The 24,068-nt window shown below is 44.2% G+C and overlaps 2 protein-coding genes across 2 annotated transcripts in view; one reads left to right on the top strand and one right to left on the bottom strand.

The window, feature by feature from the left end:
- The window catches only part of vps35l (VPS35 endosomal protein sorting factor like), a 28,642-nt gene extending 18,239 nt beyond the window's left edge, over positions 1-10,403 (bottom strand). Inside the window, exons 1-16 of the mRNA XM_056297149.1 lie at positions 10,390-10,403; positions 9,708-9,807; positions 8,498-8,680; positions 8,281-8,400; positions 8,046-8,070; positions 7,852-7,931; positions 7,390-7,518; positions 7,070-7,154; positions 6,902-6,958; positions 4,633-4,729; positions 4,492-4,539; positions 4,322-4,415; positions 3,642-3,842; positions 3,117-3,163; positions 1,147-1,258; positions 68-184 (exon numbers count right to left, since the gene is read on the bottom strand). Coding sequence (XP_056153124.1) covers positions 68-184; positions 1,147-1,258; positions 3,117-3,163; positions 3,642-3,842; positions 4,322-4,415; positions 4,492-4,539; positions 4,633-4,729; positions 6,902-6,958; positions 7,070-7,154; positions 7,390-7,518; positions 7,852-7,931; positions 8,046-8,070; positions 8,281-8,400; positions 8,498-8,680; positions 9,708-9,807; positions 10,390-10,403 — 1,509 coding nt within the window. The remainder of the gene's footprint in view (positions 1-67; positions 185-1,146; positions 1,259-3,116; positions 3,164-3,641; positions 3,843-4,321; positions 4,416-4,491; positions 4,540-4,632; positions 4,730-6,901; positions 6,959-7,069; positions 7,155-7,389; positions 7,519-7,851; positions 7,932-8,045; positions 8,071-8,280; positions 8,401-8,497; positions 8,681-9,707; positions 9,808-10,389) is intronic.
- Positions 10,404-10,693: 290 nt separating this feature from the next.
- zdhhc16b (zinc finger DHHC-type palmitoyltransferase 16b) lies at positions 10,694-22,908 on the top strand. The gene is made up of 10 exons (XM_056297362.1): positions 10,694-10,809; positions 15,756-16,078; positions 16,747-16,941; positions 17,692-17,780; positions 18,194-18,222; positions 18,887-19,020; positions 21,435-21,520; positions 21,635-21,758; positions 21,988-22,058; positions 22,167-22,908. The coding sequence occupies exons 2-10, from the start codon at positions 15,809-15,811 to the stop codon at positions 22,267-22,269; spliced, it is 1,101 nt and encodes a 366-aa protein (XP_056153337.1). The 5' UTR covers positions 10,694-10,809; positions 15,756-15,808; the 3' UTR covers positions 22,270-22,908.
- The last annotated feature ends 1,160 nt before the right edge of the window (positions 22,909-24,068 follow it).

The raw sequence follows: 24,068 nt of genomic DNA, 5'->3' as shown, positions 1-24,068 counted from the left end.
AGGTGAAGCTGTGCAGCTTTTCTATACCACCGCCCAGCGTAAGAGTGGTCTAGTCAGTTAGTCTTACCTGGGGGCTGCGGATTTTGGTGATGACCTTCCAGGCTTCATTGAGGATTGGCAGTTTCTCTGCTTCAGGAGGGTCAGCGCAGGCCAGACTCCGACCAAGAGAGCCAAACAGCAGATGCTGAAGCAGAAACAACATTTATATTTCTGATATTTAGTGAACAACCTCCTCAACGTGGTATGCTACAGTAGACTAATCCTAATTTCCAACATCACCAACTGTTCAGTAATAGTAAGGAATGCAGGGGTCAGAGTTACAGCAGACAGACCACATATTTAAGAAGGTTTTCCTGCAGCCTAAAGATGAACATGTACTAGGACAAGTCAGAGCTGCGGGTAGAGGTAAAGAGGCTGTATTAAACACTAGACAAGCAGATGTGGACGAGAGAAGGAAGCAGAGAAGGACAGATCAGTCACGTCTATACAGAGAAGAGGAAATACAGCCTCTATTACGTCTGAAGCACATCCTGAAGCCAGTTTGGGCAATTTTTGTTACCAATTCATTCTTTTCAAAGTCATCCAACTCCAGCTTCCCCCTGCAACATCAGGGCTGTTTTTAAAATGTCACCTTGAAGAGCCGACAATCAGCATCACCAGTCATAAATCACGTGACACAAGTGTGAAGCCTGTGTTTTCTTTTAAACCTCATTCTCTATCTCTCATTTCATGTCTTTTTATGCCTTATGTTAAGCATTTCGAATTGTGTTTTGTGTATGAAATATCCAATACAAATAAACCCGGCTTGCCTTGCCGTGTGGTAAAAAGTAATGTGTTAGAATACGAGTCAACTGCAGCTCTGTTGGCCACTTTTTCAGCATGACAACCAAACACTAGTTTACCACTGCGACATTCTCCTGCCTCATTTATTATCTCATCAATTATAATTACTTATCATTTTACCACCTCCCCTCCAAAATAATTACAGAAAAAAGAAATATTTGGTGGAAAAATAAGGATGAATGATACTTGACTGTGTGTTTTTCTTTAATTTTATCGGAGCAGAGGTCACATTTTTCCAATGGCAGATGTTCCGTTTTCCAATGAAACTATTTAGTTTATGATAATAAAAAAAATTGGACCGACCTTTGGGAATCCCGCCTCGTCGCAGTCCTTAATCATTGCAATGAAGTCAGTCGCTCTGGCTGCCACAAACTCTGCCCTGAATGCCCACATGACAGAATTCAACAGCAAGGCACTGTGGGAAAAGAGAATCGTGAGTGATTTTCATTCACGCTTGTAAGAAGGATGAATCTCGTTTCATTTCCCTCGCGTTAACTGCTGGACTCTCTGAAAAGTTAACAAAATACTGACCTAATCCAGGGTAAAAACCTTAATTTACTGTCTGGTTATGTCAGATGTAGTTTTTTTTTTGTGTGTGTGAATTTTCCCCCTTTTTCTCCCCAATTGTACTTGGCCAATTACCCCACTCTTCCAAGCCGCCCCGGTCGTTGCCCCACCCCCTCTGCCGATCCAGGGAGGGCTGCAGACACATACCCAATTGTGTCTGTAGGGACACCCGACCAAGCTGGAGGTAACGCAAGGACTCGAAGCGGGATCCCCGTGTTGGTAGGCAAGGAAATAGACCGCTATGCTACCCGGACGTGTCAGATGTAGTTTGCCTGATTCAGTAGTATCTATACATGCCAAAATTCTAAAGCAGTATTAAAAAGGTTTGCAATTAATTCACTTCAATTAAAATATGCAACTAATTGGCAAGCCATGAATCTGAAGAAAATACTATATTTTATGCTTATACTAGTATACTATATACACCGATCAGCCAAAACGATAAAACCTAATATTGTGTAGGTCCCCCTCGTGCTGCCAAAACAGCTCTGACCCGTCAAGGCATGGACTCCACAAGACCTCTGAAGGTGTCCTCTGGTATCTGGCACCAAGACGTTAGCAGCAGATCCTCTAAGTCCTGTAAGTTGTGAGGTGGGGCTTCTATGGACCGGGCTGGTTTTTCCAGCACATCCCACAGATGCTCAATCGGATTGAGATCTGGGGAATTTGGAGGCCAAGGCAACACCTTGAACTCTTTTTATCGTGTTCCTCAAACCATTCCTGAACAATTTTTGCAGAGTGGCAGGGTGCATTATCCTGCGGAAAGAGGCCACTGCCGTCAGGGAATACTGTTGCCCTGAAGGGGTGTACCTGGTCTGCAACAATGTTTAGGTAGGTGGCACGTGTCATTATAACATCCACATGAATGCCAGGACCCAAGGTTTCCCAGCAGAACACTGCCCACAGCATCACACTGTCTCCACCAGCTGGCCTTCTTCCCATAGTGCATCCTGGTGCCATCTCTTCCCCGGGTAAACGACACACACATGATGTAAAAGAAAACATGATTTATCAGACCAGACCATCTTCTTGCACTGCTCCACAGTCCAGTTCTGATACTCATGTGCCCATTGTAGGCACTTTCGGCAGTGGCCAGGAGGCAGGCATCATGGGCACTCTGACCGGTCTACAGCTATGCAGCCCCATACATAGCAAGCTGCGATGCACTGTGTGTTTTGACACCTGTCCATCACAGCCAGCATTGACTTTTTCAGCAGCTTGAGCTACAGTAGGTCTTCTGTGGGATCGGACCAGACAGGCAAGCCTTTGCTCCCCACATGCATCAATGACCCTTGGGCACTCATGACCCTCTCCCTAGTTCACCGGTTGTCCTTCCTTGGACCACTTTCGGTAGCCACTGACCACTGCATACTGGGAACCCCCCACAAGACCTGCCGTTTGGAGATGCCAAAGATACCCAGCTGTCTAGCCATCACAGTTTGGCCCTTGTCAAAGTCACTCAGATCCTTACACTTGCCCATTTTTCCTGCTTCCAACACATCAACTTCAAGAACTAACTGTTCACTTGCTGTCTAATATATCCCACCCCTTGACAGGTGCCATTGTAACAAGATAATCAATGTTATTCACTTACCTGTCAGTAGTTTCAATGTTTTGGCTGATCGGTGTACACTATACTTTCCCCTGTGTCGGTGATCTACACTACAGCCTCTTAGAATTGCCAGTGTGTCGTAAAAAAGACTTACTTGTTCCCCACCTTCTTGCATCTCTCCATCATTTCCATTAGAAGAGGCTGTAATAATAATAATAATAATAATAGTAATAATGATAATAATAATAATAATCATCATCGTCATCATGTTATCTATATAGCCATTTTCCAGAGGTCAAGGGTATTTCACAGAATACTGTAAAAACATGATAGCACAAAGTCAAAAGAGGAAGAGAGCAACAAAAGAATCTGACAGTAGAGGTCTTATCAGGAAAACAATAAAACCATTACAACAAATAAGCAATTAAAAGACAAGTTAAAACAACATAGATGACAGAACCCTTAGAGTAAGAGTGGTTACAGAGATAGGAGTAGAAGACATCAAATGCACTAATATGATATCAGAGAATGGCATGCTTTAAAGTAACAGAATACAAATACTAATGCCAATAAGAACACAAGCATCAAAATCTCATCTCATAGAGCTGGATGCTTGCCAACCATCTCTCTACTCAATTACATCATCCTGCTGTCACTGTGATGGTCTGTGTTCACAAACCTCCGGTGCTCTATAGGCTATACACTGCAGGATCCAGTGAATGGCAGGTGAGTAGAGAGTCAGGTATTGGGGTATCTCCACCCTCTGGATGACCAGCTGATTCTGAACACTGTCCCCATGGATCTGACGGAAGGTGCTCAACAAGTCAAAGAAGTTGCGGTTCAGGCTGTCCTTCAGATGGGGGGCCACCTCCATACCCACCTAGAGAGAGAGAGAGAGAGAGAGAGAGAGAGAGAGAGAGAGAGAGCGAGAGAAGGAGTTAATATAGGGTCAGGAGGATTGAAAGGTGCAAGCTACGAGCATTAGTTACTAATACTCTCAACAGAAAAATCCAGTTCAAGTTCAGCTGGAAATTTATTGACAGCCAAGTAGGTTTGCATGTATGATGAATTTGTGTAGGTGGGATGCTGAATAAAGACATGTGGACATAAACACAGTGTTTTAAACAAGAAAAGACAGTATCTAACAACATCTATGAAGCTGCATCGACAAAAAAGGAAGGAAACAAGTAAGGATGATTATCTTTCTGTCCACAATGCAAAAAGTAACACCAAATCAGATAATCACAAACGGATAAAATCTGCATGTAGCAGGTCACTACAATACAATTGCACTTATTAGACACTAAAATTATGATAAATGTAATAGATAAATAACTAAATAAAAGTGGAGAGACATACTCTGCAGAGGTAGGCTCTGGCATAGACAGCCACCAGAGGGTCTCCTATCCCTCTGATCATAGCTGTAAGCCGGGGGAGAGTTTCCTGAATCCCACTGGGGAAAAAAAGGGGATCAGAGAAGTGGTTGTTGCCGTTTTTAAATGACACTGAAATGACTGAAAACAACTTACGCCTTGTTCAGGAAACAATTACATTTCAAGATGGCTGCCTCAACGTATCTGTGCATGGAAGTCAAAGAGTCAAATTCATAAGCTTGACATGACATCAGTTAATCGCGGACGTGCTTTGCCAAAGTGCAGTTTGAAGGATACAGTCTAGGGATGAGCTCTCTGATGGAGGCGATCTTAAAGAACCAGTTGAGACAGGTCTCTTTGGCAGTGTCGTTGACATCTTCAGCGGTAAATGCGTCTGAAGGAGAAAGAAATCAACAGGACCGATGACAAAGGAAACAGGCGTGCACAAGATCTTCACCCGAGCATAGATGCCAGATGTCTTTTGACAATTTAATTCCTGTCAAGTGACGGTTGTCAGGAATATTTAGATACTGAGTATAAGTTAACCTTTAAGACCATTTTCCTGATTGTTTGGGTTCACTCTTAAACTTGGCACACACCCAGTGCACTTCATCACCAATATCCAAACTTTTAAAGGTAAGCTGTGTACTCCTAGATATCAATTTGAAACATGATGCTGTTTGGTGGACAATATGCATACTAACCTGAATATTGAATCTTAAAAATCCAGAGGAAATCTTAAGTCATGCAGCTGACTCTGATCTACACTATCCTCGTCCTCCTTGACCTCACTGCAGCCTTTGATATTATATCCTTTCAGCTCCTCATGGATCGCCTGGCTAGCACTGAAGTTGGGGGCATTGTGTACCAGTGGTTTGCTCCCTACATTACAGACAGTACACATTTTGTACAATTCAGAATTACTGGTCAGAAAGTTTGATAGTTCCTCATGGAGTTCAACAGGTTTCAATGTTGGGGCCACTCCTGTTTATTATTTACTTCCTCCCTCTTTGCAACATTCCGTCACTATGGTATCCATTTCCACTGCTATGCTGATGATACACAGCTTTATGTGTCCACTAAGCCCACTTCCTCTCTCCCCTCCAGTACTCTTACTGCTTGTCTCCTTCATATACAGATACGGATGACTAACAATTATCTGAAATTCAACAGTAGTAAAACTGAGCTACTCCTCATTGGCACTAAATCTACACTCTCAAAAACTAATATTTGCTCACTCCCCATCGCTGGAGCCACCATACCTGTCTCCACTCAGGCTAAGAGCCTTGGCATTATCTTAGCACCCTTTCCTTTCCCAATCATATAAACAATGCCTCTCGGATTGCTTTTCTTCCATCTCCGAAACATCTCCAGACTACACCCTGCTTTGATACAACACTCCACTGAAGTCTTACTCAATCCTAAAAAAAGGTCCTAAAAGGGCCTGGGTTTGAACCCCGGGGTTGTCCAACCTTGGGGGTCATCCCAGGTCGTCCTCTGTGTGGAGTTTGCATGTTCTCCCCGTGTCTGCGGTGGGTTTTCTCCAGGTACTCCGGTTTCCCCCACCATCAAAAAGACATGCATGTTTGTGTTAATACTCCTGTGTGTGCCCCTGACTGAGGCATGGCAAGATGAACTGGAGTTGGTCCCCGGGCACTGCACGGCGGCTGCCCACTGCTCCTAGCTACACAGCTAGGATGGGTTAAATGCAGAGAAAGAATTTCCCCACAGGGATTAATTAAAGTAGTAAAAAAAAAAAGTTTTGATCACATCACGCATTGACTACTGCAATGCGATCCTGGCAGGCATCCCCAACAAATTTATTCACCGACTTCAACTCATCTAGAATTCTGCAGCTCCGATGATTATACGTTCAAAGATCACGTCTCTCCTCTGCTGATTTAATTACACTGACTTCCTGGGTCACAGCGGATTAATTTTAAAATTTTATTAATAACATTCAAAGCTCTTCATAATCTATCCACTGCTTATCTCACAGACCTCCTTCAGACTTAAGGCTCCAGCTCGCTCCCTGGGGTCTTCATCAGGTCTACTGGCACTACTAGAATCAACCTCAGCACAATGGGTGGGCTATCTCCTACGCTGCACCCAAACTCTGGAACCCTGTCACATCTGCTTATTTTACTCCATTACGGAATTCAAAACTGCTCTTAAAACCCACCGTTTTAAACTAGCATACTCACTTTAACAGCATCAAACTCATCTTTTTTTAACGCCTGCTGATGTATGCTCTATTGCTTATTGTGTGTTTTATTGTTGATTGCACTAATGTTTTTTTATTACTTCGTTTTATTGTATTTGATATAGGTGACCTTGAGTCACCTTATATCATGAAAGGCGCATTTAAATAAAATGTTTATTATTATTATAATGTGCTTATGTTTTTCAATAAATAAAGCAACACTGAAATGCCCAAATTCAGCAACAAGTTTGATGGGATTTTCTCTGCTACACAATGAGAAAAAGAGAGTAGCACATATGGGGCTTCCCAACTTATGGAAATGAGACATTAAAGTTAAAAATGTGCATGCATAAACCGACCTACCTGATAAGGGTTGAGGGTCTGAACACATGGTCCAGATTCTCTCGTACACCAGCCGGCCTATGAGTGAAGAGGATTGCAGTCAAAAACATGCAAATATGGCAAACTATAGACTAGAAACTACTGTCTTGCATGTGCAATGAAATGTGGGAACAGGTTGTTTTTACTGACCAAAGGTGTCAAGGATATCTGTGATGAGGACAAATTTGCTGGGGTAAAACTGGATCACTGAGGTATCTGATAAAAGTTTGGAGCACTGAAGTAAAAAAAAAATTAACAACAGTGTTTTAGTAAATCATTCTAAACATCTTCTTTTCTCCAGCATTTTTATAATTTGTTCAAATGTTCAAAATATTATTTTTACCTATGTTAATGCATCTAGCGTTGTTCTTATCCTTTTTTTATCTCTGTTTTTTCTATTTAAATGTATGCTGCTGCAAAATTAAATTAAATTTCACCATCATTAGTCTAAATGAATAAAACTAAATGACCTGGATGACAATCTTGAGGGCCTTGACCTTCTGGTCTGAGGCCCAGGCCTCCTTCAAAGACTGGTTGAGTTCTTCGATGCGGTTGGCATAGTCCTGTTGGGACAGGTTTAGCAGCTCTCTCTGGGAGCCCTGGGGACATACAAACACAAACAATTACACAGACGTATTAGTGGATACATGCAAGCATGCAGTTTGCAGCATGCTTTTTATCCAAAGTGCCTCATACTGCTGTGTGTACTTAAATTTTGAGCATGAGTTGCCCCGAAGGTAAGAGAACTCTTTACCATGGCAAGGTTAAATACAAAGTGAATAAAAACCCCTAACCCTAGCAATTACTGTCAAGGTCTCACTACTGAGCAGGACAGAAGCAAGCATTTACAGGCATGTTTGCACAAATGTGTGGAAAGGCATGGCAATGACTGCCGAAACATATAGAAAGACGAATACACAAGCACCGTTTACCTCCTCCAGATCATCCAGCTCTTCAAGGCGAGTGCGAACTTTCTCTGATACGGCAGAAGAACCTGGATTTGGGGCCTTGGCTGTAGTCGACAAAGAAATGCATAATAAGCTTCAGTTGTAATAAAGGAGTCAAAACAATGTGGATACACTGTTCATACTTTCTTTGTTTTGTTGGGTAGAAATAGGTGTTTTACCTTTGTCAGAGCCCATGAAGAGATTCTACGACAGAAAAATAAATTTGAGCTTAGCGTAATGGAAGCAGGATTTTTAGTGTAGTGTTAATATTGCAGGATAACCTCACTACCATCAGTTTTGGGCACTCTCTTGGTTTAATTGATGGCGAAAGAGAATGGACAGTTAAGATAAAAAGCACAAGCTCTCATTAGAAAGGTGAAAAATGTTAATTGTCTTTAAAGAAGGCCTACTCACAATAGAAAGCTTTTCAGTGGTGGTGAACCGAGACAAAATCTCTCCTCGTTTTGCCGACCAGGGTTCAAAGTCTGCTCCCACTGCCTCTTCCTCCTTTTCCCTCCTCTTCCTCCCTAGCTCCTAAAAAAGCAAGGATTTTTCTCCTCACAAATCAACTTTGTGTCTCATCTGCAGCATCTGCATAAATGTGTGTGTTTGTGTGTGTGTATCTTCTTACCCCAGTGGAAGCGCTGTGTGGGAGGGAAGGTGTCTCGCTGGCCGAGGCAGCAGCAAACATGGACAAAGGATCTGTTCCATCCAGCATGGAGCTGAGGGGGTCTGCCGCCGCCGAGGAGGAGGAAGAGGAGGAGGAGGAGGTGCTGCCTTTGCGGGCTCCACGGCGGGACTTTGTGTCTGTCACCTGGGGAAGGGGATATGGTCAGAGCGGTTAGTAATACTGGTAAACTGGTAAACAGGACGGGGCTTTACCATAAGCTTGAAGTCAAATCCTGTTAAATTTTGACTATAGATTTTGTCTTGACTAGCAGGTCCTAGTTAATCTGTCAGTTCAACCAGCCATGGTGGCAGGCCACCAACCATCATTTGGAGGTATTATGTTACTCTGAAATTCTTCTTCAGTAGGTGAAATATTGAAACTGGCAGATGACTTTTAATATGACTCAATCATTGTTTTCTGTTTACAGAGGAAACTAGTTTTCTTTTCAATGGTCAACACTTGTTGGTATCCATCCTGTACTGGATTATAAAGACAAATTTACATCACGTTGGAGTTTGTGAAGAATATAAGCATAACTGTGTTGATGCGTTTCAGAGGGTTTACAAAATGTTCATTTTAGAATCTCTTTGTTCATATGGATATGTTAATCCTTTATAATCAAATATTAAAGTATTTTTACTATGGCATGTAGTTCATAATCATATAAAGAACAAAAATAAAAAATATCTTATTTCAGCCTTCTTTTAATATACCACTGCCTGATCCTGTATCATTTGCTGATAGTAAAGTACCTGATAGGTATTTCAAATACTTCTTCTACAGTATCAGTGTATTCAAATACAATGATACTTTATGGCAACAGAAAGTATCAAAAATGAAATATATTTGCATGTTGATCTCCAGGACTGTAGCTTTAATTATAGTGTCACAATACTATAGTGTTGTTGTTTTGGTTTTTTTTGCTCTATGATGATCACTGACTTTGGGTCACAGTTTGCTCACCTTTTTATTTACCATAATTTTGGACTTTCTTGTTGGTAATAATAACCTAACAGTAACAATGGTGAACGTATTTATGAACTGAGTCATTGATAGAGTGGATTACTCTGAAGATAATACTAGTCATAATGATGAAGCTGAATAGAAGAAATCTGAGTGGACCTTAAGTGGGACAATAATACACGAGTGAATACACAAGTGCTGTACTCACAGTGATGGGTTTGAGAGGATGGTATTCGCCAAACTCCACAGGCACCGCCTCAAAACGACAGCTCTGCAGCTCCTCCACGTATTTACGCCCACGGGAATGCCTTGTGTGGTAGACAAGCCATTAGATATACAGAGCTTTGGTCAACTATCTACTGAAATCCTGAAAGCTAGCCTACTTCCTGGGTCTGCTTTGTTGCACCTTCAGAGCAACATAGGTGGGATTTGCATTCACAAGGCAATTCACATGGATCCGCAGTACCACACACAATCTTTTTTTATAACAGTAAGCAGCAGAATCCTTACAAATTAACCAGTTTTAGAGAATAAACACAAATGAGACACTAGTCCAAAGAGTCTCATTCAGGTCCTCAGATACCACCAGTGTTGCTAGTCTGTGTCGTGGCTTTGCAGCATTTGAAAACATTTGTCCAAGCTTGACAAGAGAACAGAAGCTGAGATAACTCTTTATGCGGTCCCACAACTATATGGGTCGATGTTTGGCTCATTGTTGATTCTAGCTATATTAGAATACAAAGGATAAAAATAGGCTGACATTTTACCGAAAACGCGCTAAATGAGCGTACCACATATGTGTGCAAGTATAAATCCTATTCGCACGTCTACGGTACCCATTAACACGTATTTCGAGTCATGTATATTTTTGGAAGAAAACAGCATCTCACCACTGCACAGCCATCTTTCTACAATCACATGACGTTCAAGTACTTCCGGGTTATGCCCACTTAGGGCGAAACGTTGTGGGGAGGAGGGGGAAAAACCCTCCACTTTTCAAGACAAATAGACGGTTAGTTAAATTTTGATCATAATGGTAAATTTTATTGAATTTAAATGTATCTATAAGGAGGACGTTATATCTTTCCACTGACGAGCGGACGAGTCAAGAGAGACGTTTTGACGAAGGGCTGCGGTGCCTTGGAAACGCCATTTCCCAGGATGCAACGCGCGCCCTCCGACTAGCCGCAGCCACAGGGGCAAGGCAGTCCGCGCGTTGTGCCTCTGCGATGAAGATTGGAGCCCGCATTTAACCTCCAATCATGGCCTGAGCTTCTGCGCTTCTGGTTTGGCCCTTTCAGCTTGACAAGGTGAGTACACATTTGTGTTTGTCGCTGCATTTATTAAAGCAAAACCGGTTCGTTTTGGAGGAGGCAACACGAGATAGCTAAAGGCATGACTGTATGAACCACCCCATGGCAAGTGGTGACTGAGGAGGTGTTTTCCTGTCAGACAGGCTCCCTGTTCAAGGCAGGTAGGCAGGCAGGCAGGTAGGTAGGTAGGTAGGCAGGTAGGAAGGTAGGCAGGTAGGTAGGCAGGTAGGAAGGTAGGCAGGCAGGCAGGTAGGTAGGCAGGCAGGCAGGCAGGCAGGAAGGTAGGTAGGCAGGAAGGTAGGTAGGCAGGCAGGCAGGTAGGTAGGCAGGTAGGAAGGTAGGCAGGTAGGTAGGCAGGTAGGAAGGTAGGCAGGCAGGCAGGCAGGCAGGCAGGTAGGTAGGTAGGCAGGCAGGTAGGCAGGCAGGTAGGCAGGCAGGCAGGTAGGTGCCTTCTACCACATGCAGAGATATCCGCATCATCAGCCAGCTGGGTGCTGCTACACGTTGGTGGTGGTTGATGTGAGTTAACCCCTTCAACGTGAAGCGCTTTGGGTGTCTAGATAAAGCGCTGTATAAATGTGATCAGTTATTATTATCATAAGCAATGGGAGATATTTTCATTTTACATTTGAACCCGGGTGGATGGGGGTCCTGTAATATTGCAGTGGGAATACTAACTGAGAGGAGTCACACTGAACGCAGGTGTCATTGTTTTAACCTGCTGCCAGCCTTTTCTAGCTCTGTCTGTCTGTCTGTCTGTCTGTCTGTGTTTGTTTGTTTCAGGTAGAACCCATAATTGATAAACAGCAAATTAAAGCAAAAGTAGAAGGGGTTACCCTGTAAAACTCGAATTAAAAAAAAAGATAGCTGTGTTTTGAACAAACACTTAAATGCTGCTGTTGACGTGACTGCTGTCAGTTCCAATGGGAGACAGTTACACAGTTCAGGGCCTTGACTTGACCATATGCATACGAGTCTCAGTTCATGTCTGTGGAACAGTAAGGAGAAGGGTGTCTGGTTTTTCATCTCGACTATCGATAACCAAGTGATGAGAAGGGACCCACTGTGTCCTGACTCCCAGATTTACATTTGCGACACCATCACTGACATAACAGATAACAAGCATGGCACCAAAGATGTATGCATGTGTCAATATCTCATGTCAGCTCCGGTGTTCGACCTGAAACAGGTTATAATATCAGAACAAATTCGATGTGTGCCAAATATAATGTCCTTCAGCTCGCATCCATAGACCTAAAGCAGCCAAACAGTTTATAACGAGTCAACAATCAGGAGTGTGGTGTCAAATGAGGCACCAAAGGGTGATGTTGCACAAAAATAGCCTCAGGCTCGATGGAAAGTGTGAAACCAAGGAAATTAATGTGATGTTGCTGACATAAGAGCAGTAGTCCTGTTCTATATTTGTCACAATAGTTGTTTTGTTTTTTTGGTGGCAGGGAGACTCAGAACCAGAATCCGAATCACGTTTATTGGCCATGTAGGTTTGCCCTACATGGAATTTGACTCCGGTTTCCTGGCTCTCTCTGTGTACTTAACATAGAGTAACACTACAACACAACATTCTTCAGATGTATACACAAAGATTGACTTATACAGGCGAAATTAGAGGTGATAAAGTGCAATGGTGCAGAGAATTATTAGAGATGCTGAATAAATGTGAGCAGGTTACTCACATACATGCCTGAGGTACATGGACATGACAGAGCGTACCAGTATACGCACAATGTACAGTACAGTATATACTACATGGTTGGATTTATTGATGGTGTAAAGCGTTCATTTGAGGGACAGCCCACGGAAAGAAACTGTTTTTATATCTGGTTGTTTTTGGGTACAGTGCTCTGTAGTGCCTACCAGAGGGGAGGATTTGGAACAGGTTGTGACCAGGGTGTGATGGGTCTGCAGTGATGTTGCCTGCCTGTTTCCTGAGTCTGGAGGTGTGTAAGTCCTGAATGGAGGGCAGGTTGGCACCAATGATTTTCTCTGCAGACCTAACTGTCCGTTATAGTCTGTCCCTGTCCTGTTTGGTGGCTGAACCAAACCAGACAGTGATGCATGTGCAGAGGACAGACTGGACTGGACTAGTGTGGCAGTGTAGTAGTGGAAAGAGAAGGGTGCAAATGGAGTAGGGCACCGAGAAGACGTAACAGACAGATGGACAGAGGGACTGACAGACGGACTGACAGACGGACTGACAGACAGACGGTCATTCAGACAGAAGGGTACAGAGTAAAGCTTATTACACAGGCTGGCATGCAGTGATCTTACTCGCCTCTCTAAGACCAGATTTAGCTCTTTTGGTTGCCATAGAGACCACAGTATCCTTCAATGCCACACACTGCTACTTCCTCTCGCTCTCTGCCCTGTTTAGATCGACCGCAAGCTGGCAAGGAGCCTGTTTACTGGAAGTCCTCATGTACTGCTAAGTAGTGCTGGATATTGGCAGGTACCTCCCCGTTCAATATTGCAATGCTATTTTAGTACTGATTCGATATGTGTTGCCAATCCTGATATCACGATATTACACATGTGAAAACTGCAACAATCCACGGAAAGTGTCCAGCGAAATGGGTTTATTTTAAGTCTCATGTGTTAAAACATGGGTATGCTTCCTGATGTAAACTTCAGATAATTCAAATCCAGACGTTCAGAGATGTAGAAATCATCATTCATCATTCATTGTGCCTCAGCATTGTGATTCAGGGGAAATACTGTGATGTTGAAATCGTCACGGCCTCGTATTGCTACCTTTTTTTTTTCTCAACCAAATCACCTTGAATCGAGGTAAAATGGAAGATATAAGTGGTGATCAAGTCAAATAAGCTGGAGCCCATCCCTCTTTGTAAAGTGGCAGTAGATGTTTGTGGCTGCGGCCTATGTTGCTTCTCTCAAACCTCATAATATCTCCACTACTAGAAGAACCCCGCTACAATGTAGCGGTTTGGTTATCCACCCGTCTAAATCTCCCCCCTCTTCATCCTGCCAGCTAACCGCCTTCCCCCTGCCCCTAACCCCCCACCCCCCACTCCAACTCCCTCCCCCCAAATGCTCAGAATCAGCTGAAATGCCGAGAAAAGTGGTTTTTTAGCCATTTTTAGAAAATGCATATCTTGCATAATTATGCACAATTATTATAATTATATTTTAATTTTCTTCTATTTTTCTTGTCCTCTCTGGAACAATACCTACCACCTCCCAAAAAAATTAGGATCATAAGTGCATTTTTGCAAAAATGCATATATTTTGCATAATGCCAAAAACTTTTAAGTCCCAGAAAACATTTTTATATAGGTGAAAAAATCAAAGATGCTCAGAATCATCTGAAATGCCGAGAAAAGTGGTTTTTAGCCATTTTTAGAAAAATGCATATTTTTCATATTTATGCATAATTCTAATTTTCTGGGATTTTTCCCTTACTCTCTGAGACAATACCTACCACCTCCAAAAAGAATCAGGATCATAAATGCTTTAGTTTTCAGTCCCGCTATCTACACTAACACCACACACACACACACATTCCGAAAATATATATGAGTAGATTCGCAGACTGGATTTCTATCGTTCTTCCTGTGTTTCTGGTCATGCACTTTCAACATAATGTACCGCTCTCCTGCAGCTGACTTGCACGCTTTCAGAGTCCACAGATAACTTTTTCATCCACCGGCCACTATTTCTGGTTGGTAGTTTTATTGATGTTGAATTTTAACATTGGCGCCACGGTGGATAGCGCGGTCACCTCACAGCAAGAAGGTCCTGGGTTCGAGCCCCGGGGTAGTCCAACCTTGGTGGGTCATCCCGGGTCGTCCTCTGTGTGGAGTTTGCATGTTTGCATGCCGTGTCTGTGTGGGTTTCCTCCGGGTGCTCCGGTGTCCTCCCACAGTCCAAAGACATGTAGGTCAGGTGAATCGGCCAAACTAAATTGTCCCTAGGTGTGAGAGTGTGTGTGTCTGTCGGCCCTGTGATGGCCTGGTGGCCTATCCAGGGTGTCTCCCCACCTGCAGCCCAATGACTGCTGGGATAGGCTCCAGCATCCCCGCGATCCTGAGAGCAGGATAAGGCGGTTCAGATAATGGACGGATGGATGGATGGCATTTTGACATGTAGCAGCAATTCACGCCATTTTACCGAATGGAGATGGAAAAAGGCCCGGTTTCCTACCAGAACTACTGACAGTGAAAGCATCTGCCACGTAACATGAACTACACACTACTCATATGTGTGACATACACTTCTGTTGCTAAGCCATATATTGTTTTATTAGTGTCTGCCAAATGTCCCACATTTGCCTCTCTCATTATTCATGCTATCCTAATGTGAACCCGAACAAGGGTTATCTGTGTAACCAATACTCACTTTCATGAAAAGATGCCTGGGATCAGGTGGCTGTTCATTCTTTCCTTGAGAAATTCATCTGTTTGTTTTTCCCTCTTATAGGGTTACTGCTTTTGCAACTCCCCCACCAGTTTCTTAGAAGAAGCTCTTACCCGGGGAACCTGCATTTGTTGTGAATCATTAATGGGAGGTATTTTTGTGGGAGTGGATGCGCGTGGCCCTGTACTTGATAGCCCCTGTCCCACTTATCTTTTGAGATGGACATGTGCCGTCGCTGTGGATCAAACCTAGTCTCTCTCCCGGCTCTGAGAAAGGAGGTCCTTTGGGGTTTTGTCCGAGCGCCTCTCTTCTTTTGTTCATTATTTGTGAGCTTTGCGGCTTGATTGTCTCTCTCACTCACTCGTTCGGTGAACTCAGAAATGTCTCGTGGACTTGTCCTCCACACTGTAGTGGTTTGTGTGATCTCGGTGTGACCTGAGAGAGCCTGCCGATTATGGCCAGCACCAGGCTGCGCTACGAGGAGCTGCTGTTTTACGCTGCCTGCGCTTGCCACTGCTGGTGTGTGTGTCTGTGTGTGTGCGTGTGTCTAGAAGGAAGAGTCTGCAGAGGAGGCGGCGGCGGCGGCGGCAGAGGAGGCGGTGGCATGCGTTTGGGCAGCAGCTGGAGGTGGCACCTCTCCCGAGCCATGCGGCTCACCCTGCGCTGGTGTCGGCCCTGCCGCCCAAACAGAGGGGGCCGGGGCGCGGGCACCAGACCGTGGAACAGCGGCGCGTTGACTGATCTGTGGCGCTACGCCAGGCTGCTGCTGAAATCTCTGTACTTCAACTGTCTCAGCAACTCGGACACGCTGTTGGACTGCGTGTTCGAGCCCATCTACTGGATTGTGGACCATGTTACCCACTGGTTTGGAGTGGTGAGTGGGGTGATTTTTTAAAAAAAAATAAATTTTTTTTTACTGGATGAACATCACCTCTTGATGCACTGAGTCCATATGCTGTGTTTTTTTGTTTTGTTTTTTCAGATTTCCAATCTGTTCTGTATAGTCTGTTTCCACCCTGTGAATTGCAGGGCCGGATCTAGGCATAGGCAAACTAGGCAGCTGCCTAGGGTCTAATTGCCACAGGGGGGCCCAGACAGACGGATGAAAACATCAACTTTTGGTCTAAATTACAAATATTTAACGTAAAATATTTTAAACTATAAATAGATAATAATAAACAAAAATATATACCTAACTAATTAACCATAATAACCATGTGGCAGTTAAAAGTAATATTGTTTGTTTACAAAGTATCAAAATGTGCTTGTTTGGGGGTGGGGGTGGGGGGGCCCAAGAAAATTGCTCTGCCTAGTCTAATCTATCCATTTAATCCGGTCCTGGTCAATTGGTTACTGTTATATTTTATTTTCTATCTTCTTTTAATCTCTTTTTCTTGCTTAGGGCTTTCCTGAAGTTTTCATTATCTATATGAGAAGGTTTCTGAATTTTCAGCAAGTTTCCAAATCTCCTCTCCTCTCCCCCACTGTCGATCCTCTCTCCCCCCTTTTCTTCCCTGAATATGTTTTCTCTCCTCTCACCAGGTGTTTGTCGTCCTGGTCGTGTTGTTGACCGGCTCGGTTCTTGCTATTGTTTACACGTGCCTCCTACCCATAATTATCAACACCTACCCTGTGCACTGGATCATCTGGCACCTGTGCTACGGCCACTGGCTTCTTGTCATGGTGGTCTTCCACTACTACAAGGCCACCACCACTTCCCCCGGTCAACCACCCAAGGTGGGTACAACCTGAAGAAACATGAATTGGGGGACAGTATTTCAGGTTTATTTATCATTTCTTGTGCTTGCGTACGTGAAACACAACACAAAGACAACACGTATCCAAGACCTACATGAACACATATATCCAAACTACAAAATAAAAAAAGATTTAAAAAAAACTACAAACACACATACATCCAACATATCCACACACACACACACACACAAAAAAAATCACCGTCCAAGAGAGCGAACGCCAGCCAGGATGACTGTCGGATGTCTGTCGAATATTATACGCTGGGTAATTTTTCCAAGTCCTCCCCAACAGAATCCAATATTGCTGTTGTTTTAAAAATGCCAGTGACAGAAAGTATCTGAAAGAAGATTTGTTTGCATTTAATTCCTAAAGATGATAACTTTAAGCTTTATGCCTATATATGTATGATGTATAGTAATATGCATCATATATATATATATATATATATATATATATATATATATATATATATATATATATATATATATATATGATGTATAGTAATATACATCATATATGATGTAGGGATACCATCGCATGACTTCTTTAACCAGACCAGGTGGTCTGGTTAAAGAAGTCTTGAGCTAGTTTTGGGATAAAGTTGGATAAAGTGCAGTTAAATAAAGGTTTATTTGGGTTATTTGTCTCAAGTGTTGGTGCAGGAGACTGGGAGTACGATATTCACACTAACCCCTTAAATCTTTCTTAATTTTTTTTTTTTTTGTTTAGGACAGAGCTGACGTTCCATCAGTGTCCATCTGTAAAAAATGCATCATTCCAAAACCGGCCCGGACGCACCACTGCAGCATCTGCAACACGTAAGATGACGCCGTCAGTCGTGTCGGTGGCGGGCCAGTGCGTCACGAACTCTGTCCGCCGGGCACATCTGGTTTTTGCTGTAAAGCAGCAGAGCCGAACATGCTTTTGCTGTCGCTATGCGAATATCGAATCCCGTTTGAAGCGTAATGCTCTTTTACTAAAAGTCCGAACTTTTTTTTTTTTTTAGACTTTGAACACTAAAAACACGCTACCCTCTCAGCTGTATTGGATGTGCACAGTGGTATACTCTCTTATTTCTTCAACGACGACGTGACAAACAAACACGGCGATGTGCAGGGAGGTTCCGGATGGGCTCCTAACCGTACCCTTCATCATCGTCATCGTTTCCGTATCGTCGGTACGACCGCCCAGTAAAAGGTTTTAACATTCACTCTTTTGTGTTGCATTTCAGGTGTGTGTTGAAGATGGACCACCACTGTCGTATCCTTCTGGCACACAACATAAAAATGAACTTGAAATTGAAAAAATAAAGCACTGAAAGCTGAGCTGAATGCATCTTATCCCCCCCCCCCCCGAATGCATCTTATCCCCCCCCCCCTCGTTCATTTATTTATTTATTGGGGGACACCCCCCCGCCCTTTTTCTCCCTGATTGTATCCGGCCAATTACCCCACTCTTCCGAGCCGTCCCGGTCACTGCTCCACCCCCTCTGTCGATCCGGGGAGGGCTGCAGACTACCACGTGCCTCTTCCAATACATGTGGAGTCGCCAGCGGCTTCGTTTCGCCAGGGGGATGTAGCATGCGGGAGGATCACGCTATTCCCCCCCAGTCCCCCCCCCCCGAACAGGCGCCCCGACCAACCAGAGGAGGCGCTGCTACTGCAGCGACCAGGACACATACCCACATTCGACTCCCCTCCTGCAGACACGGTCAATTGTGTCTGTAGGGACGCCCGACTGAGTTGGACGTAACACGGGGATTCGAACCGGCGGTCCCCCTGTTGGAAGGCAACAGAATAGACCGCTACACTACCCGGACGCCCCTCATTTACGTATGTTGTGTCTTGCCTGAGGCGTTTCGTGAAACACGCGGGGAAACTGTTGCACCCACATGTACCTTTTTGACCTTAACACTCCTTTCCAGCCTGGTTGAACAACTGCGTCGGTCATTTCAACCACCGTTACTTCTTCTCTTTTTGCCTCTACATGACGCTTGGCTGCATCTACTGCAGCATCAGCAGCAGAGACATGTTCCTGGAGGCGTACAGCGCTATAGAGGTGAGGCGGCGCTGGGAGTTGGGGGATGTTCTAGCCGAGGGGAAGGTTTTGTTTCCCCCTCCGGGGACCTTTTTGAAAGGTCCCGCTACATGGTATGAAGACTGTAGAAATCGAGCTCAGATGGCAAATGACATGTGAAACAGGAGACCGGGATGTCTGTTTTCTGGTCTCATATTTAACAGAGTGGCCAGTAAGAGGGGATTATCTCGGTGTTGACTGTAAGCCAGCTGGTAAACAAATAGCCAGATACGTATTTAGCTGAACGTCTGGATGCTGTCCAGGCCACAAGATCGCCTTCCACTCTCACTAGGCACCGTATCCGCTGTATTTAGACTTGTAACTTACCCGTATTGTAAAGTGTACTTTGATTCTGAGCCAAGTGTCCTGCTGAATGCTGTGAAAAGACTTGTAATATCAGGTAATTATTGACTTAACCCTCCAACAGTCTGTTCACACACCACTTAACAGTGGAGACTATGTAGTCATACTTTGTGCACTTTGTGTCATCCTGTCATGGGGTATTTCTCATGTTTTGATCTATCAACCTTCTATGTTCTTTCAGAAATTAGATTGAAAACAAAAAAAACGCTACACTCATCACTACTCTTAACTGACGACAAGATGCAGTGCATGATGTAGCCCAGTAGTTAGCGCTGTTGCTTCACAGCAAGAAGGTCCTGGGTTCGAACCCTGGGGTTATCCAGCCTTGGGGGTCATCCCGGGTCATCCTCTGTGTGGAGTGTGCATGTTCTCACCGTGTCTGCGTGGGTTTCCTCCCACAGTCCAAAGACATGTAGGTCAGGTGAATCGGACTTACTAAAACTGTCCCTAGGTGTGAATGTGTCGTGTCGGCCCTGTGATGGCCTGGCGGCCTGTCCAGGCTGTCTCCCCGCCTTCCGCCCAATGACTGCTGGGATAGGCTCCAGCATCCCACGACCCTAAGTAGGATAAGTGGCTTGGAAAATGGATGGATGGATGGATGGATGAACGTTCTTTGCAGTCACTAAGAACCCCTCTTGTTAATTGGTAATCGAAGGTCAAGTCAAGTCAGTTTTATTTGCTTTATGGCATTATTTGTGTTTTTCATCCTTTATTTGGGTACTTTTATTTTTTTAACTAGCGCTACAGGAGTATTGAAGCTGCAGCAGGCCTCCAGGGGGCTCCAGCCACAGACACAGGGCCGGTCAGCATGATGCACATACACAGCGTCTCTGGACAGGTAGTGCAGACAGGAGGTTGTAGAAGTGAAACTATTAGAAGAATAAAAATTGTCCACTGGCCATTGAGGTGGGGAAATTTCTTCTTCGATCCCAGATTGGTGCCTATTTTCTGTACATTTCCTCATTGAGAGTATGGAAAACTGTTGAACCAATTTCCATTGTGTGTTTTTTTTTTTTTTTTTTTGGTCACATAATTGTGCCTAAAACTTATGCCTGGTTTTAAGAATCGAACATTTTTTAACTTTTTCGATACCATGACACTTATACCATTGCCAAAATTCGGAACAGTACTTTTTTTTTCTTCTCCTTTCTCTTCCCGACACCTCATTTTACCATAGCGGCTGAAGGATTTCAAAACTCTTATCGGCCACTTCCTCCATTTCACCTCCCAGCTATGTTGTTTCTAGTAGAGAGCAACCTGCACATCATGGTTGGTCAACAGCCGAAGCAGAAATCCTCTAGCATGTGGCCGGTGGCAATTTTCCATCCCGATATATAGTAGCTGTGTAGACGGAGTAGATGCTTTTAGGAAAACCAACCGTTAATCTTGTGTTTTTGATCCAAAGACCGGTTTAGTCGTGCAGTTTATGGAGTCATGGTGGAGTCACTCAAGTGCATGTAGTAGATTTGTAGGTTTATTTTTTTAGTGGTTATGATGTGCAAATCAAAAAAGCATTCTAAGAGTGACTTTATGCATGCTCAATAGTCCAGGTAAGGAAATCACAGAAAGTTGAGTCAGTTCATGTGGACACAGTTATATTATGTGCAACAGACGGTATCTTAAGAAGTCTTGGTAAAGGTGCTGTGGTAAAGCTTAGTTGTGGCTATTATGTCTGCTTGTAGTTTGACTGTACCTGTACAGAGCTTGCATTTTAGCTTTCAGTGGCTGTGTTTTTCTATTACTATGCCGTGCTCTCTAACTATTGACTGGTTGGTTCTTTTATACTGTGCTTTGGGTACTCGTGTGCTGACCTTTGCACTCCTTAGTTATTAGTTGGTTACGCTTAGTTGTTTGCAATATAGTTGCTAATCTGCACTTTAAATATACATTTTGATCTGCTGAGATACAAATCCTAGTCCTGTGTGGCAAAGCCAACAGTAAAAAAAAATTTTTTTTCAATGTATTTGTAATAAAAGCCTTAAATGTCATTGTAAGCACTGGCATGTCATGTTGTATTTTCTTGTGCCTGCTAGAGCTATTACCAGACGCCCCCTCCGCCCTACACATCCAGGGAGAGGGCGGTTCACAAGAGTGTCATCTTCCTCTGGGTGCTGACCAGGTTAGGACTGTTTCACCTCAATGCTTTTTACCCGTCGAAGACCTGCCGTAAGCCTCACCATTCAGATGATGAGAGAACTAAGTCAGGCCATATTGTAATGTGTCCTCCTCGCAGCTCGGTGGCAGTAGCTCTTGGAGGGCTGACGCTGTGGCACGTGGTGCTCATCACCAGAGGAGAAACCAGTGTGGAGCGGCACATCAACCGCAAAGAGACCAAACGACTCAAGGAGAAGGGCAGGGTACTTTCTGATGGCTCTCACTATACTACCTTGTATCATGGCGGGACTCTTTGCCTTGTTGTTTATGGTTTTGTGTGGGGAGGACTGCTATGACCACTGAAGAAACCCCCATTTAACCTTTTTTGACCTGCATGTGTGCTATATTTGTTCTCAGTTGTAAAACTTGGGACATTTGTGTTGGCTGCATCTGTAGATAGGACTGTTGATGATGCCTCTCTCTTTAACGCAGGCGTTTCGAAATCCATACCATCATGGTAGAATAAGGAACTGGAGGATGCTGTTCGGTGTGGAGAAGAGGAGGTGAGTTTCATTTTCGACAAGTCGTGGTTTATATGGTGGGTCTTCGTTACTTCATGTCGGCTGTCCAGATCCAAAGATGAACAGTCATTTTCTCTCTCTGTCCGTCAGTCACTGGTTGACGCGGGTCCTCTTGCCATCCAGCCATCCTCCCAAGAGTGACGGGATCACCTGGGACTGCACATACACCAGGAGAGACCCTATGGCCATCTGACCTTAACCCTTAAATTCTAACTCCCCCCCCAAAACCTGTCAAAAGACCTGTACCGCCCTGTACACAGCCATATGAAAGTGACTACTGACTCCTCTGTAGACCCCTTTGTCTTCTGCAGTATCTCCGTCTTCCCTCCGACTCTGAAGAGGTGAAATGAGAAATGACTCATTCACCTCGAAATTCTGTGTCGCCAGTTGATCCTGTACATCTTCGTATAGACCTGCATCGCCCTCATCCTACATGCTGCTGGTCAGCATCTCCACAAACCGGTGTGCACTTTTATTTCCTGCTCATCATCTGTCCCCGTCGTCGTCTCCTGAGGCCAAAGTGCTCAAACCGAAGGCTCAAAACTGCTGGGCGACTTCATTGTGAAACTGTGATGCTTGAGAAAAATTTGGAGACAAGGAAGTTGTACAATTGACCAAAGGACTTTTACCTAGTGTTGCGTTGCGTGTTAATGCCTAACCAGCTGCGACCAGTTGTCAAAAACTGCTATTTGGTTGCCTTGACCATTCAGACCGTTGGAGCTTAAGAAGCTGCAGACGTCGAATTTTATGGAAATATAAGGGATAATGCAACACACACTGCCTAAGAAGTAAAGTTTTTCAAAGCAGTTTTTAATTACGTTTGCTTTTTACAGGGTTTTTTTTTAAGCTGTCAACAAATTTCTTCAAAATGTTGACTGAGTATCGTAGCCATCATTATCTGACCCTGAATATTTAGGAAAAATGTTGCTGCTTGCACAATCCTTTCAGCAAACACCTCCCTCACAATTGCACATTTGAATTCCCACCTATTGCACCATTCATGCTGCACACCGCAGGCCGCCACGCTGCTCCCCCGGATTACACGAAATAATGAGGGTAAACCTCCAAAGTAGGCATTCAGAGAAAGGGAACAGCAGCTTCCAGTCACTTTTCCCACACAGATTTCCCATTTAGTCCAGGATTTGAACCGGCGACCTCCCAGTCCGTCCTCTGGGTTTACTGGATGTCGTGGCGGCCCACCTCTGATGTCCGGTCAGAAATTATTTCAAGATCATGTGAACTGACTGAATTTCCATCAGCTTTTTATCTCGTCCCATCTCTTGAATTCTGAATTTAAGATCCTGATGAGTTTTTATTTTTTTGCACTGGCAGTAAATGTTATCCATAGTTTCTTTTCTCGTCTTGGGTTTTAAACCAGCGGTTCTTACCTTAGCAAGGTGGTCACTGAATGATTTCTAGCAGGTTGCTTTATTTGTGAAATCTGAAAAAAATATTTAATTCCAATTACCTAATCTTTTGAATGTTTGTGAAATGATGAATATTTGCAGCCTCTAGGCTGTTTCCAGTGAAACAGACCGAAGGCGGTGGGTTGGGTGGGTTAAAAACTGTCGTTTGGTGTCAAGACTTCACCATTTTGCGTGTTTACACCTGCCTCTGGTGGGCACAAGCTACGAGGAGTCCGTCACATTGTGAGCTCGAAAGGTTGAGAACCCATCCATCCATCCATTATCCAAGCGGCTTATCCGAATTCGGGTCGCGGGATGCTGGAGCCTATCCTGGCAGGTGGGGGAGACACCCTGGACAGGCCGCCAGTCCCTCACAGGGCCGACACGTTCACAAGTAGGGGCAATTTAGTACGGCCGATTCACCTGACCTACGTCTTTGGCCTGTGGGAGGAAACCGGAGCACAACCACTCAGACACGGGGAGAACATGAAAACTCCACACAGAGGACAACCCCGGGGTTCGAACCCAGGACCTTCTTGCTGCGAGGCGACCGCGCTAACCACTGTGCTGCCCAGGTTGAGAACCA

The sequence above is a fragment of the Lampris incognitus genome, chromosome 17 (genome assembly GCF_029633865.1).
Source record: "Lampris incognitus isolate fLamInc1 chromosome 17, fLamInc1.hap2, whole genome shotgun sequence".
Lineage (NCBI taxonomy): Eukaryota > Metazoa > Chordata > Actinopteri > Lampriformes > Lampridae > Lampris > Lampris incognitus.
This window is presented reverse-complemented; position numbering and strand designations above follow the sequence as displayed.